The sequence below is a fragment of the Phocoena sinus genome, chromosome 6 (genome assembly GCF_008692025.1).
Source record: "Phocoena sinus isolate mPhoSin1 chromosome 6, mPhoSin1.pri, whole genome shotgun sequence".
NCBI lineage: Eukaryota > Metazoa > Chordata > Mammalia > Artiodactyla > Phocoenidae > Phocoena > Phocoena sinus.
The window spans coordinates 51,492,995-51,509,434 of NC_045768.1; the positions used below are offsets into that span (position 1 = coordinate 51,492,995).

At 41.4% G+C, this 16,440-nt stretch overlaps 1 protein-coding gene across 1 annotated transcript in view; it reads right to left on the bottom strand.

Moving 5' to 3' along the window:
• PGM5 (phosphoglucomutase 5) overlaps positions 1–16,194 on the bottom strand; it is a 198,962-nt gene extending 182,768 nt beyond the window's left edge. Inside the window, exon 1 of the mRNA XM_032635313.1 lies at positions 15,871–16,194. Coding sequence (XP_032491204.1) covers positions 15,871–16,131 — 261 coding nt within the window. The 5' untranslated portion in view covers positions 16,132–16,194. The remainder of the gene's footprint in view (positions 1–15,870) is intronic.
• Positions 16,195–16,440: the final 246 nt, after the last annotated feature.

The window sequence follows — 16,440 nt, forward strand, 5'->3', positions numbered from 1 at the left end:
AGACTATACTACAAAGCTACAGTAATCAAGAGAGTGTGGCACTGGCACAAAAACAGAAATACAGATCAATGGAACAGGATAGAAAGCCCAGATATAAACCCATGCACCTATGGTCAACTAATCTATGACAAAGGAGGCAAGGATATACAATGGAGAAAAGACAGACTCTTTAATAGTGGTGCTGGGAAAACTGGACAGCTACATGTAAAAGAATGAAATTAGAACACTCCCTAACACCATACACAAAAATCAACTCAAAATGGATTAAAGACCTAAATGTAACCACACACTATAAAACTCTTAGAGGAAAACACAGGCAGAACACACTATGACATAAATCACAGCAAGATCCTTTCTGACCCACCTCCTAGAGAAATGAAAATAAAAACAAAAATAAACAAATGGGACCTAATGAAACTGAAAAGCTTTCGCATAGCAAAGGAAACCATAAACAAGACGAAAAGACAATCCTCAGAATGGGAGAAACTATTTGCAAATGAAGTAACTGTCAAAGGATTAATCTCCAAAATATACAAGCAGCTCATGCAGCTCAATATCAAAAAAACAGACAACCCAATCCAGAAATGGGCAGAAGACCTAAATAGACATTTCTCCAAAGAAGATATACAGATTGCCAACAAACACATGAAAGAATGCTCAACATCACTAATCATTAGAGAAATGCAAATCAAAGGTACAATGAGGTACCACCTCACACTGTCAGAATGGCCATCATCAAAAAAATCTACAAACAATAAATGCTGGAGAGGGTGTGGAGAAAAGGGAACCCTCTTGCACTGTTGGTGGGAATGTAAATTGATACAGCCACTGTGGAGAACAGTATGGAGGTTCCTTAAGAAACTAAAACTAGAACTACCATATGACCCAGCAATCCCACTACTGGGCGTATACCCTGAGAAAGCCATAATTCAAAAAGAGTCATGTACCACAATGTTCATTGCAGCCCTACTTACGATAGCCAGGACATGGAAGCAACCTAAGTGTCCATCGACAGATGAATGGATAAAGAAGATGTGACACATATATACAATGGAATATTACTCAGCCATAAAAAGAAACAAAATTGAGTTATTTGTAGTGAGCTGGATGGACCTAGAGTCTGTCATACAGAGTGAAATAAGTCAGAAAGAGAAAAACAAATACTGTATGCTAACACATATATATGGGATCTGAAAAAGAAAATGGTTCTGAAGAAACTAGGGGCAGGACAGGAATAAAGAAGAAGACGTAGAGAATGGACTTGAGGATGTGGGGAGGGGGAATGTAAATTGGGATGAAGTTAGAGAGTGGCATGGACATATATACACTACCAAACGTAAAATAAATAGCTAGTTGGAAGCAGCCGCATAGCACAGGGTGATCAGCTCAGGACTCTGAGACCACCTAGAGGGGTGGGATAAGGAGGATGGGAGGGAGGGAGGAGATATGGGGATATATGTACGCGTATAGCTGTTTCACTTTCATATAAAGCAGAAACTAATACACCATTGTAAAGTAATTATACTCCAATAAAGATGTTAAAAAAACATCAAGTTTTTTTGCTATAACAAAACATTTAAGTTTTGTTAAAACATTTAAATATTCAAGTTTATTTGCTATAACAACTTACACTTTCTTAAGTAGTACAGAAGGAACATAGACAATGCTTTAATGCTAAGTCAAAATGCAGATATCTAAATAACTTTTAAGCTATTACAACAATGTACAATTACGTACACTTTGGGGCTAGCACTTAGAAAAATACAGAAATAAATATGTACGGTTTATTTGTTAAATAGGAGAGATTATAGATACAGTTTATCTTATTAAATTTGAATTTTTTTAAAAGGTAATATCTTCTCTGTTTAACATTAAAGTGGGAAAATACACTTGAATAAAATTTCAACCTGAAACATTTTAGTTGTCAGTGGATGATTAATAGGAGATTAAATTCTAGTTATCTGGAAATTTTTGCTCTGTGGATCTGCTCATTAACCCACCAATACCAAAAAAAATGAGGTAATGCTGGACACTGTATATAACTCTAGTTGAGGGACTTCTGAGAGGAGACAACTGCTGCAGGGGATGCAGGAGAGCGGGTGATGAAGCTTCTAAGATAAGACATGGAAAATCGTGACGATATTTGTGCCCCGTGGGAATGCTCACCAAAAAGTGACCTCAGCAAAGGAGGATTTAAATAATCAAGTGGCTAGAAGGACCAGCTCTGTCAAACCAGTCTGCCTCTTTCCCCAGCCACTCCTGTCATTGCCCAATGGGCTCGTGAACAGGGTGGCCGACGGCTGCAGGGAGGTAGATCAAGTGTGGGCTCAGCACATGGACCTCCACTCATCAAGGCTGACCTGGCTGTGGCCACCGCTGAGGGCCCTATGTGCCCCCAGCAGAGACCAGCCCTCAGCCCAAACTCCACCTCTGTGTTCACATTACCCTCTCTGTGTGTCTGTTTTCTCCTCTTCTGTCAATTCTCCCTCTCCTAATTAGCCCAAGGCAAATATCATCAGAAGAGCTATGACTTTCAAGATCTAGTAATTGATCAAAGAAACATAACCTTTGGAAGCCCTGTTGTATAAAGAAAAAGCAACAGCAACTTAAAGTTAAAAGATCTAGATATGAGTCTTTGCTCCACCCCTGACCTAAGGCAAATTGCGTCACTTGTCTGAGGCACCTTGTCTTCATCTGCAAAGTTGAGAGGGTTCAGGGTCATGAAAATTCATGTAAGATGAGATTATATAAACTCTTCATGAAGCTCAACATGACCCAAATCATGCTATTGCCTTCCCCAAGCCCCCTCCCCTCCCCCAACATTTAAAATTCAATTTTAGACCTTAAATTAACCCTTAAACTACCATTTCCCTTTCTGAAAAAGTCTTAGAAGTACTATTCTCTGCCAATGTTGCAGACTGCTACCTTGCAAGAAAAAGATGGTCTACTTACATCATTGGCTTTGGTTTGGTTTACAGCATTGAAGCAGGCAACATCTGACTTCTCTTCCTGAGTGAAACCCAGACCACAGGCTGGGGAGGTCTGAGCCATGGCACTCTGCTGCTCCCTCGCTGACCCTCCCAAAGGGGCACTGGAGGAACTGTCATGCCCATACCACAGTCTGTCTTTGACTGGAGGAAAGGAAACCCCACCCAGCCCTGCAGATGGTGCACCAACCTGGGTGGGCTTTACTGCTACTGAGAAACATGTCCTTCAGTTCCCACTAGGAAAGGGGGGCAAAGTAGACCCCAGTCCAGTGTTGCTTACACACACACACACAGAAGGCACACAGATACAGACAGATATCAGGATCCACAGGTAGCCATGAGAACACTGTCACACCAGCACCTGCAGACACATACGTGAGGCACACTTCCCCAGACACCCAGATACACAGACCCAGCATTAACTTGTTCTTATCCAGTCATGACTGCTAAATGCTAGGGAAAGGGAGGATGTAGCAGGTAGCCATGTGCAATTACCATCAATCATTTCCCTCAGTGCAGTTACTTATAATCTCTCTGAGTTTATTCTTCTAACTAGATGCCAGCATCTTCCACCAACTCTTACGCCTCACCTAGATTGCATCACCATTTACTCCACCCATGAGTGGGCACAGCAAGTGCCTCAGGAATCGATATGCCCTTCCACATACCACAGACCAATGTCCTGAAATACAGAAAATTTATTTCGTGAAGCTTCTCCAAGCACATCCATACTTTACACCACGTGCCATATACGATGAATTTTTTTTAATGATTTTATTTCTGATGGCTCCCTCTTTTCAGAACACTAACAACTACTCTTCTAACTTAGATTTAGTATGAGTTCAGTTTCTAATTACCTCAGATTAAAGTCCAGAGAGCAGCAATATACAACTTAAACCCTCAGGGTAGACGTGGAATTTTGATACCAAATGATTTTCCCCAGTAACATAACACTAAAGAAAGCAGGATTGTTTTCATGTGCGAAATCACTAAAATAAGATTTCCACTTTCTGGTTTCCTTTTAACTTTAAGTAAGTCATAAAAAAAGAGTCCCACAGAGAGAAAAGAAAAAGTAAGCATGACATTCTTCAATAACCTCTGGTCACTGTGTCACATCCCTGTCATTCCCAAAGTGAATCAGAGAGAGTAAAAAGGGCACTAAACAGAAACTTCCTTGATGCTTCACAGACAAGAGTGCTGTACAGGACCACACACAGCCACCACCATGTCCCACCTACAAAGTGGCATGGAAAGCCATAAACACAAGATGCCTGTTTCTCATCTCCTTGGTTAAACAAAAAACAAAAGCCATGAAGGAAACCCAGAGCCACGCTGCTGTGGATGGCCAGGCTTCAGTCTCTCGTCCCTGCTGTCAGAGAGGAGTACCAGCCCCTGATCACTGCTGCACGTGAGTAAGCAGGAGATGGCTAAGCGGAATTTTGAGAAATAACAACTCAAGACATGGATGTAGTTATCCAAACATCAAGGGACTTCTCCATTTGCACATGGATAATTGTGCAGTTATACGCTTTGTTGCACGGAGACCAGATGGGAGCAACCGAGCTCATCCTCAGATGCGTGTTCCCCTGGAAGCCTTGACACACATACCCAGGGGCTGGAGGGTGAGACGAGAGTTCATTAGAACCAAACCAAGCCAATGTGGGTATCACATTTGATTCCCAACATCTGGACAGGTGCAGAAAAGTCACAGGCATCTGGAAGTTTGGCCCAAGTTCTATTCCTCAATCAGCCCACCGATTCTCAAGGTCTCACTGAGAAGATCAGGCCCTCTAGCTTTCCTTGGGTGCAAAATGGGGGCAATGAAATTGGAACTTATGTTCCTACTGGTAATTCAGTGCTTGGAAGATACTGAAACCTTTACCTTAAGATATAGAACTCGGCTCACTGAAAGAAGAAAGGGCTCTATCTGCTGCCATTTTATGAGGTGATCAACCCAACCAGGTACCAGGATAAGAACTATTGGCTCCATCTGGGTCAAGAAAGCAGGGCTGAGTGCCCTGAGATAAGCTGAGGATTTTGGCATTCAACGGGAAATGATGCAAAAATGGACTTGCCACCTGCCGGCTATATGACTTTGGACAAGATCCTGACCCTCTGTATTTCAGTTTTATTACCTGAAAGATAGAGGGTGAAAGAAAAGTAACACAGCCAAGCTCCAGCTCAGCATCTGACACCAATAAATCTTTGATATATTTCCCTTGCCTTCCTTGCTGGTGTCATTTCTTGATTCTTAATTATGAATTTCTAATTCATAGTAATTGAATGCAGTTGTTGTTTCACCAACCTGCAATGGTTTTCTAATTACAAATATATATATGACTTTTATATATATGATAAATATATGTATATATAGTATATGTATGACATTTAGAAAGTACTCATAAGCAAGAAGAAAGTAAAACTCATCTGTAAACCCTAAAAGTGACCACAGTAAACATTTCAGTGTCTAACCTTTGTCTATGTGTCTTGGATATCTCTCTCTCTCTCATTTACATATTTATATTTTTACAAAAAGGGATTGTCGTGTAGTCTACATCTTTCACTTAACATATCTACCCCTTCCGTGGAGTCTATCTCCTCTGTCACTGACTATTTTTTCACAACATGATTTTAGTGGCTGTATAGTCTTCCATTATTTAAATGTACCATGGTTTACTGACCAATATAAAAGTGTTCTTTTACCTAAGTTTTTATATGCGAAACTAAAAATGTTTGAGGACTAAACCCATCCTATGGAATAAAATTTAACTCAAAGTAGCTTGCCACCAATTAAACAGAAAATTAGTTGTAACACACCTACGTAAGTGCAATGTCTTCTTCTTCTTTAACCACCAGAACTGCTCATTAAGAAACTGCTGAAGTCCATGGTGATTAGTGACAGGACCTCATGTCTGTATCCTCGTCTTGGCCCGGATCTTCCTCTTTTCATTGCCCCATTTATGCCTCTGACTTGCACCGTCCACTGGTATGTCCCTGCCAGAACTGCTAACTTACCCACGTTACTGAGCTCACAGCAGAGAGCTGTCCGTACAAGATCCTGCCTGGAATGCAGGATTTATACTACTTATATTTCTTACTATTGGTCCATCCAACTCCAGCACAAGTTCTATTTATTATCATAGAAACATAGGTCATTTGGAACATTTAGTCACCTCCTTCAACTCTATGCTGTCTCAGATACTTCTGTCACCTGGGACTCTGCTCTACTCTCTTTTGAATATATCCAGGGAAGGAAGATGTATCTTCGGCGAGGGGTGTCCTGGGCACCATGTGCACACACATATGCTATTTGATAAACTATCTAAATGCTTAAGAACACTTTCCATCTGGAACCTTTATAAGTAGACAGTATAACACACACACACACAACACACACACACACACATATAAAATCCCAAAAGAAAAAAACTGACTATCTTTGGCTCTTTTATAGATAGAATACATATATAGAGATTTCATATACATATTCCTCTATATATGTGTGTGTGTATTTTTTCCCGGAAAAATCTCAGTCTCTCTTTATAGCTATGTGTTTTTCCCTGAGTAGTTGTCACAGTCAATTAAAATACATATATGCCGATCTTCAAATAAATTCCATCAGACCAATATCTGTCTGGTTGGGAAATAATTACTGTCCATTTGCTAAATGCCACCAACCCTTATACTATGTTCCAGTGAACTAAAGACCTCTGGCAATCACAGATTTACAACTCAGCACGATTAAACAATTTACTGTTATTTATGACAGCAAAGCTAGGTCTTCTGTATTATATTCCACGTTAGCATCTGTCACTTTACATTTGGAGATCCTGTCCAAAAAAAGATTATGCCATCCTAACCAAACATTCAGCAGGGCTGTAGGAACAGGCACCCTGACAAACATCCTGACAAAATGCTTTAAAGCATTGCTAGAGCTTGCAGCTGTGCATTTTCAGACTACTCAGCAGATGAGCGTGGAGTCTCTTAGCCTCTGCTTCGTCTGTTCCTCTCAGTAATCCCTCACATGGCCCAGTCCATTAGGCTTGAAAATCCGCATGAAATGAGCAGACTAAGATCTGGCCTCAGTTGGGGGCAGTGGAGCAGGTATAGAAGGGTGGGTCTGCTCCTAACATAGCCTGAGCCTCAGAAAGGTTTAAGATTGAAAAGCATGGCTTTGACTCAGCTGATCCATAATAGGAAATATTGCACAGACCATGCAAAAAGAAGTCCTTTACGTTGAGCTAAAGTCTATGCCAGAGCAGCTGCTGCCACCTCAAGTACCGTGACAGGGTGTGCACACATGTGTGTTTGTGTGTGCATGAGTGAGTGTGTGTGTGTGTGTGTGTGTGTGAGCGTTCATGCTGGGAGAGGGGAGAGTATCATGACTTCGGCAGTCACCACCCAAGCCTAGCCAGCAGCCTGCAGAAATGCCGAAAGTCTTACTAAGCAACTGTGATCACCTCATGGACGGGGCGCCTTCGATCAGTAAGGCTACTGAGAATAAAAAGCATATATGCACATGTCCTTTTATTTTAATCAGAGAAAAATAGTTTGGTAATAGTGGTGCTATATGAATCAATAAAATAATTGACAATAATCCATTACCTCATTCAATCCTCCCCAAACCCCTGGAAGATGTGGGAGGCAAGTATTACGACAGTGCCCATTTTTATAAACGAGGAAACAAACCCCAGAAAACAGGTGACTTCCCCACAGTCATACACGTTGCAAATGATAGTATAATGATTCAAATTCAGAGCTTCTCCTTTTTTTCTTAACTACTCTCTAGTGATGTGTTTAATTATGAAAGCAAGGCATATATACATGTGTAATTACTTAATAAAGAGAAGTATATGAGTAGAAAGGGAAAGGATTCCCCTCCCCCACCAAACACACCCACATACCCCAGATATATTCACTGCTAACTGTCTGGACTATGTTCCTCCAACCCTATTTTCTATGCCTAATTATATACACAAAAGTGGGATCATGCTACACATGACCCTCTACTAATTGCTTTGTTTCACTTTAACAAACTATCATCCACATCTTTCTCATGTCACATATAGATCCACCTCCTTCATTTATGGATATTAATGCATTCCTAGTGTGCTTGTGTCATAAATTATGTACCTGTTCTCTACTGCTGAACATATAAATTGTTTCCAAGTTTTTTTTTTAATAAAGCTGTTTTGTTTTTTTAAGTTTTTTTTTTTTTTTTGGGGGGGGGTGGCCCGAGCTGAGCAGCATGTGGGATCTTAGTTCCCCAGACCAGGGATTGAACCCACACCCCCTGCATTGGAAGCGTGAAGTCTTAACCACTGGACCACCAGGGAAGTCCCTCCAGGTTTTTCTTTAGCAAAATGCTGCAGTGAGTATTCTTGTACATAAATGTTTCCACATTTGTATTAGAAAATTTACAGGATATATTCTTAGAGTAAAGGATTCTTAGATTATTGGACAAGTACTCTATTAATTTAGATACATACTGCCAAATTGCCTGATCAAAAAGTTGTATCAATTTAACTTCCACCAACAGTGTACAAACATGACAATTTTCCAACACCTATGCCAGCTCTGAGTATTTTCTGTTTTTTTCAAATTAATGGATTGTTTTTATTTGTATTTCTTTGGTTACTAATGAGGCTGATCACCTTTTCATGCATTTGTGGTTGCTGTTGACAATATTTCTTTTAAACTGTTTGAATTTTCTTATTGATTTGGGAAAGCTTTTCATATATTGTAGATATTAACCATCTGCTGTAAAACTCTCCTCCTAGTATTCTGTGAGGTCTTTTGTCAAGCAGGATAAACTCTGGTCCTATGATTTCAAATTCTTTTCTATTTTTTATTATAAATGTCTAAATATAAAACTACATATCCCTAGCTACCAAACCAGACTCTTATTAGAGGAAAACAATAGAAAGGCAGTAAGTATTCTATTTGTACAAAGCATCTATTAGTAGAGACTTGGAAAGGGAAAGAAAATTGTCTGTGACTTTATGCCAAGAAAAAGAATTTCTTTGGGGATTCAGTGTTCCTAAAAATTTTTTTTCTTCAAACAAATACAGGCATTACTCCAAAATTTGACGTCACTAACAATGCAGGAGATGAAAGATATTGAAAGACTCAGAAAATGTGGATTTTAACAAGTCTTGTGTATATCCCAGATATCCTCTTATTCATAAGTAATTCGAGTCAAGTCAGATGAAAGAACCGAAAACTTTCCCTTTGGCTATGCAAGTATAAACAGTAAAGGCATACTGGCCAAATCTTGAGTGTTTGCAATTAGCTGTCAAGGCTGTAGGCTAACAAAGGACATTGCAGCCCTAGCTTTTTACCTTCAATTTAAAAATCCCTGGGAAATTCAGACCTTTTTTTTTTTTCCTGCTGCCTATTATTCCCAAATAATCCTATTACAGTGTCCATTCATGTCACTGTTGTCTAACAGAAGAGTGGCCAGAGCCCAAAAGATGAACGGTAAGGTTGGTAAAGCCAATACCTCTCCTGAGATTCCCCCCAAATAGGTTCCAACTTCTATTCCTCAAGGCTGTACAGAAACTAGCAAACTTCCAGAGTTCACAAAGGGAACAGGTGTTTTATAAAAAATTCTTAGGGCAAGTTTCAGACATAATGTTGCTGATGGGTATCTGTCTTTTCAATAAACATCATTATACTTTATCACAAGATTTAATAAAGCAGCTTAGTTAAAAATGCCATCTGGGTCTCTGGACACATTAAACAAAGCTTAAAATAACCCACCCCAGCAACTGGGAGGGCCCAGCTGTTCTCAAAACCTCTCCCACTCCTTTTACTTCCTCATAAAAAAGTGAATGAGGACTTGAGGCTAAAAGAGTCAAGAATGAACAGACCCAAACAAGGAGAAGGGTGGAACCAAGGGCTCCCTAAAATTTGCTATTTGCTCAGATAATAGATTTTCCATCTCCACAATTCAGGGGATGAGGATTTGGGAAGGGAAGCAAGATAAAGTTATGGGAGGCTCTTTAGGGTTTCCTAATATATTACAAACCAGCCCTTCCTAACATCTGGGCCATAGTAGCCCATTCCATTCACCTATTCTGTTGTGAACACCCATAGAAAATACAGAGCAATCACCACCCACTTCTTTTGCCTTCTAGAGATAGGACCTGGAGCTAGCCATGCCCAGATTTCCAGATCCATTCCAGGAAAGAAGCCTTAGTGTTAAGTACGTTTCCCTCTCTTGCTTCCTTCTTCTTTCATCACTACTGGCCACCCACCACCATATCCCACTCTGCTTCTCTTCCAAATATATGTTCCTTGTCTTTGGGACCAAACCAAAATTTGTTGCCCAGATAGTTCCCATAAATGCCAAGGCAAGTGTATTCTCATTCTTTGGAAACAGACACGTCTTTATGACCTGCTGGAATCAAATACAACCTGTGCCAGCATCTATCCAGAGGGCACGCCCAAGCCCCTCACTGATCTAGCATTCCTCATATCATTTCACTTCATTTGCTACCTCTAAAAGATTTCACAAGCCATTGAGGAGCTCTTGAATCCGGTAAGCTGCACTGTAGGCCAACATTATTATCATCAATGCTGATCATCATATGGCCAGTACAGTGCATGGCTAACTGGCAAATGGATTTTCTCTTGGCTAAAACTTGTTACAGAGCTCTAGGTTAGTCCATACATGCAGTCAAATCATTATTATCTGAGATGTATTCAGTTGACCATAGTAATACTCCCCTGCAGTTCTTAGTGCTGAGGATGTTACCAAATGCTTTCATATGCAGTGCTTCATTTGATTCTCAGGATAATTCAGAGATGCTATCATACCCAATTTATAGATGAGAAAACAAGTGGTTTCTTGGTATGTCAAGAGGCTAAAGCATTTGCACTGCAACTGGTATGTCAGAGCTAGGAAAATAAGGCAAGCCCTCCAGCTGCTGACACAGTGCTGTTTCTACCATACCTCATTGCCTCCTGGGCTAAAGTCAAAAGAGAGTGTGGTTATTGTATGAAGAAATCTGGTTTGGGTTTGCCAATTATGTACTTGTAGTATTTGTCGACCTCCCTTTATTTAACCCATAGTTGCTTTTGATTGTAACAGTCTGGCTCCATTAAACACACACACACACACACACACACACACACACACACACACATTTTAAATGTTAAATTATAGAACTGTGCTGTCCAGTAGGGTACCTACTAAGCACTTGTGGCTATCTAAGTTTCAATCTTAATTAATTAAAATTAAATAAAATGTAAAATTCAGTTCTTCAGCAGCATCAGCTACATTTCAAGTATTCAACAGTCAAGTGTCCTAGTTGGCTAGGACAGTAGAGATTACAGAACATTCCCATCATCACAATAAGTTCTGTTAGACAGTGCCAATATACAATGTCATCTCAGAAAAAGAAGACTTTAGAAAAAGTCAGAAACATCTTCAGGCAGATACAGTTCTGTCACCTGTCCAATATTAAAGGTAGTTTAGGACTAAAAAAGAAGATTTTTACAAAGAGGAGGAAGAAAGACAGATGCCCTTAGCTGCAAATGGATCTACCCAGAGAAGGGCAAAGGCATTCCTGTAGCCATTATGATGCATTTGGCTTTTCAGTTCTTTAAGACATTAGAATAAATTGATACACAGAGGATCTAAATCCCTGAGGAGGATCTAAAGCAGATGGAAATAGAAATAGGATAAAAAAATCAATTAGTTTCAAACTAAGTCTGATCTCAATTCATTTAAATGACACTATTTACTTCATATACTTAGTTTTTTGTTGTTTGTTTGTTTGTTGCTCTATATAGCATGACATAGTTTGTAACTTCAAAAGGGGATTAAAATACTTCTGGGATTTCTTAGATAAATCCACATAGCCCCATAGAAACTACTAAAAAAAAAAAAAGGTAGTTTCTTTTCATTCTTCAATAATCTATTAAATTGATTATATAAAAATCCAGGAGTCCATAGTGATATTCGAAAAAGTGAAAGCAAAACAAAACAAAATTCATGTGTCATCAATGGAGGTGGCTATTTCACCAAATTCTTACTCTGAAAATTGGTAATTAAAAAAGAGAGAGAAATAAACACATATTCTGCCTTTCCAGAAGGACCTATATTACAGAATAATCAAATAGCCTAGTAGTGAGGAAAATACCCAGTTTATAGAAAAATGCCAACTAAAACATGTAGATGGAATTAGAGAATTTGAAAATCATCATTTTGAAACCCCTAATGAAATAATCAACTCAAGCCAGTATCATTAATGGATGCTAAAACAATTGGGTAAAAATTGATAAGGAACTGAATATTCACATGGTACAAAGTACACCCCACAGCCTACTGCTAGTCCCAAAGGGGAAAATAATGGACCATACCACCATAGCGCTATAATTATCCCAGCATCACGGATGATGGAACAATCAGAGACTATGTTTCCTTGTATTATGCAACTGAATACACACCATCACCTATGAAATAATCTTATAAAAAAATACCGAACTTGACTCTAATTAAGCCTTTAGACTGATTTCTAGTTCACACACACACACAGGGAATAGAGTGAAAAGTTAAATGACACCATAAAGAAGTAATCAGAAAATTCCAGAAAGGAGGTGGAGGAGACATTCTATAGAAAAACCAACCGACCTAGTCTCGGCAACAAGTCAATTTCGTTAACAAAATAAAAATAAAAAGGGAGGTACTTTCTAGGTTAAAAGAGACTTAAGACAAATGTAATGTGTGTTCCTTGATTAGAAGAAACAAGCCTGAACAAATTAGGTATAAAAGACATTTCGGAATAATTGAGGAAATCTGAATGTGGACTGGGTCATAAATAATGTAAAGAAATAATTTTTTATTTTGTTTGGGATGTTAATGATACTGTCACTATCAAGGAAAATGTTCTTCTTTTTTAGAGATCCATACTGAAGAACTTAGGGTAAAATGTCATGTTCTTTAATATATTTTAATATACTTTAGCCCCTCGAAAAGATGAATCAAACATAGAAAAATGTCAACAATCTAGGACAAGGGCATATGGATGTCGTTAATCTATTCTCTACACTTTTCTGAAAGCTTGAAAGTTTCATAACTTTATGAGAAAGTTTTTTAAAATCTCCAATTGTACAGGTATTTGTGTAGGAATCTATTTCAAACTTTATGAGATATTAAAATATTAATAGTGTAGTTTATTGTTTTAGAAATTCCAAACTTCTGTTTTCCTCCAGCAATTTCATAAGCGAAGAGCAACAACCATTTTTTATAGAAAAACTGCTTTGTAAAATTAACTTTTTCAATCAAAACCAAGGTTTTTCAGAGAGAGAGAATGCAGCCCACCTGGTCATATTCAAGTCAGTTCAAAGAGAATAAATTCTATCTTCTACTATTTTCTTTTTTTTTTTTTTTTTACTATGAATATCCAATGGGAAATCAAAAAAAGGCCAAAGCATTTGGAATTGAAGTTCCCCATTCCTGAGTATAATCAGCAGGCCAAGTCAGGAGGCAAGTGCATCTCCATCAATTTGCAATCATGCAAGACCAATTTTGCTTACTGTGGTCCCTTTTAAACCGCTTCTCTCCTGAAGTCAGCCTTCTGATTATTCACTTTGCTTTAGCAAAAGCTCCCACGAAGCTGAACAAAATGAGGAAAAGACTGGTGAAAACTAGCTGTTTGAAATCGTTACAAGAGTCAACCATCCCTTTCCCCCATGCCCGTCCATCTTAGAATTAATACTTTCAGATTATTTAAAAGACAGTGCGGGCTTCCCTGGTGGTGCAGTGTTTGAGAGTCTGCCTGCCGATGCAGGGGACACGGGTTCGTGCCCCGGTCCGGAAGGATCCCACACGCCGCGGAGCGGCTGGGCCCGTCAGCCTGCGCGTCCGGAGCCTGTGCTCCGCAGCGGGAGAGGCCACATCAGTGAGAGGCCCGCGTGTAGAAAATAATAATAATAATAAATATATAAAAATAAAAGACGGTGCTTCTGTGTGGACTTTACTTTGTCTTTCTGTCCTTCATAACAACTGGTAGATTAAATTTGACTCTATTTTAGGTATATATTAACGTATGCTAACTATCTCCTAAAATAAACTCTACTCTTAAAGTCAATGAAATGTGTTTACAGAGAAGACCCACTGAAGTTAAGAGATTGAAGAGTCCTTAGGGTAAAATGTGCCAAGAAATAATAAAGCATAATAATAACGCGTCCATGCAAATCAACAACTGTAACTCCAAAACTTTCCTGACCCGCAATAAATATTGGACAGGCCATGTTTTTCTCACTCCTTGGAAAACCTGGCCCAGGAAGGAGTATGAAAGCTGCCACAGCTCTCCCAAGGCTCATTATTCTCCATCATTCCGTGGGAACGGCTTTGTCAGACAAGAGTAAAAGACCATTTGTTAACCTCTCTCCAAATCCCTGATTCAGGCCAACTTTCATCAATCCCAAGTGAGGAGCCAGAGAGAAATACAAGTCTTATACCTCCAGCAGCAGCATCTGCTGGGGCTGGAGATCACAGTCCCACCACCCAGCTCACCCTCACCCCAGCCAGGCCCTGTTTCACCCAACTGCTTTTTGGTTAGTAAAAAAAAATATCCTCTTTCCCTGTTCCAGAAACACTGAGAAGGGGGAGTTAGAGTAGACAAATGTGAAGCATGGACAACCCCAAAGTTGTCTTTTTAAGCAAGAAATGAGAAAATTAAAAAGGATAGGGTTGGAAAGGAGGGAAGGAGGGAATTCAAAAGCCAGATCATTGTTTAGTTTCTCTTTTTTAAATGTTCACACTCACTTATACATCTGCAGAGGTTTCACTTAAAGGGAAGTTCTATGTGTGTGGATCTGACTGCATTAACAAGGCTTAAGTTCCTCTTTTAGACAATGTTTCCCACAGAGAATTCAGGGACCCTTGAAGTCAGTATCCCTCTTGAGACGCTGCTGGCTTTGGAAAGGAGAAAATCAGGGTATGGGGATATGTCAAAAGGTGCGTCTAGTTGTAGGATAGGGAGAAAGGAAGGAGAAAGAGAAAAACTCAAGGTCTGAGAATTCACATTGCAAAAGAAGACTACTTAAGTGGTGCGGGAAAGGAGGATGAAAACTGCAGGGGAGAAGAGGCATGAAATGTTGTCAACTGCCAAAGGGCATCTTGGAGAGAAGTTGGGAATTGCTTCAAGAAAAGCATTGCAAATCTCATTTCTGACCATTTAGAGATTTGTCTCCCCGGAACCGAGAGCCCAGTCTGTATAGGTTCACACTGATTCCCGGCCCATCCTTTCCCTAATCAAATCAATTATGAAATATAACTCCATGAACCAATGATATTAAAAACCTTCAGGGTCCACGCTTGCTAAATATGTCAGTAACCAACACTGGTGTGTGTGTGTGTGTGTGTCTTCGGAGCCAACACTACTGTTAAATTTGGCAGAGCCAAGATGTGGAGTAGAAGAAGACTGCAAATGGGATACAGAAGTGGGGTGGGGAGGGGGACAACTATCAATATATTGGTAGCGGGAGGGTAGTGAAAACGGTCAGAGCAAATATTTTTAAAGGGTTGGGGAAGAGAAAGTCGAGAACAGCGAGCAGGTGCAGGACATGGTCAGAGTCCAGAGAGAGTTCAGGGCGATGTGGCAGGTCGGTCGGGATGCCCGGCTGGGCTCAAAGAAGGGCGAGCAACCCTTAAGGCCTTTCGGAGCGGCGGGCGCGACACAGCCCGGGCGTCCCGGGTGCGCCGGGGAGGCTGCGGGGAGCTGCGGTGGCGGGACGCGGGCGGAGGGGACCTGGGGGAGCGGCCGAGCCCGGGAGCAGGGTGGGGGTCTCGGCTGGGCCTGGGGCGGGCCGGCGGAGAAGGCAGGGTGAGGAGGGGGACTGCGGACGCGAGGGGCGGCATGTCACTCACCCCGTTGGCCGCGGCCATCTGCACCACGATCTCCGTGGCCGTCCTGCTGAAGTACCTGCCGTCGCTGCCCACCACCATGGTGCAGCCCTGGCGGTCGCGCAGGTCGATGGACGACAGCACGCTCTGGATGAAGTTGGGCAGGTAGTTGCGCTGACCCTCGAAGAGCCCGGTGGGCCGTCGCAGCCCCCCGCCGCCGGCCGGCCGCTGGTCCTCGTAGGGCGCCGTCGGCACCGTCAGCACCGGGATGGGGCTCCCCTCCATGGCGCCTCCTGGCCGGTCCTGCCGCGGCTCCGGGAGCCGGAGGGAATCTGCAGCCCGACGGGGCCCCCACCAGCTTGGCGGCGCGCCCGGGCTCCGCCTCGCGCCGCGGCCCCCTCTGCGGCCGGCCCGCGCCCCGCGCCCTCCTGCCGCGCCGACCGCTCCTCCCTCTGCGCGCGGCCCCTAGCTGCCCCCGCAGAGTTTGGCCTCTACCTTCCAAGAAAAGTTCGCACCCGCCCAACTTCCTCTCCGGCCGGAGCGCCCGACGTGCCCGCAGCTTCTTCTCCCAGCTGGACTCACTTTCGGGGTGTC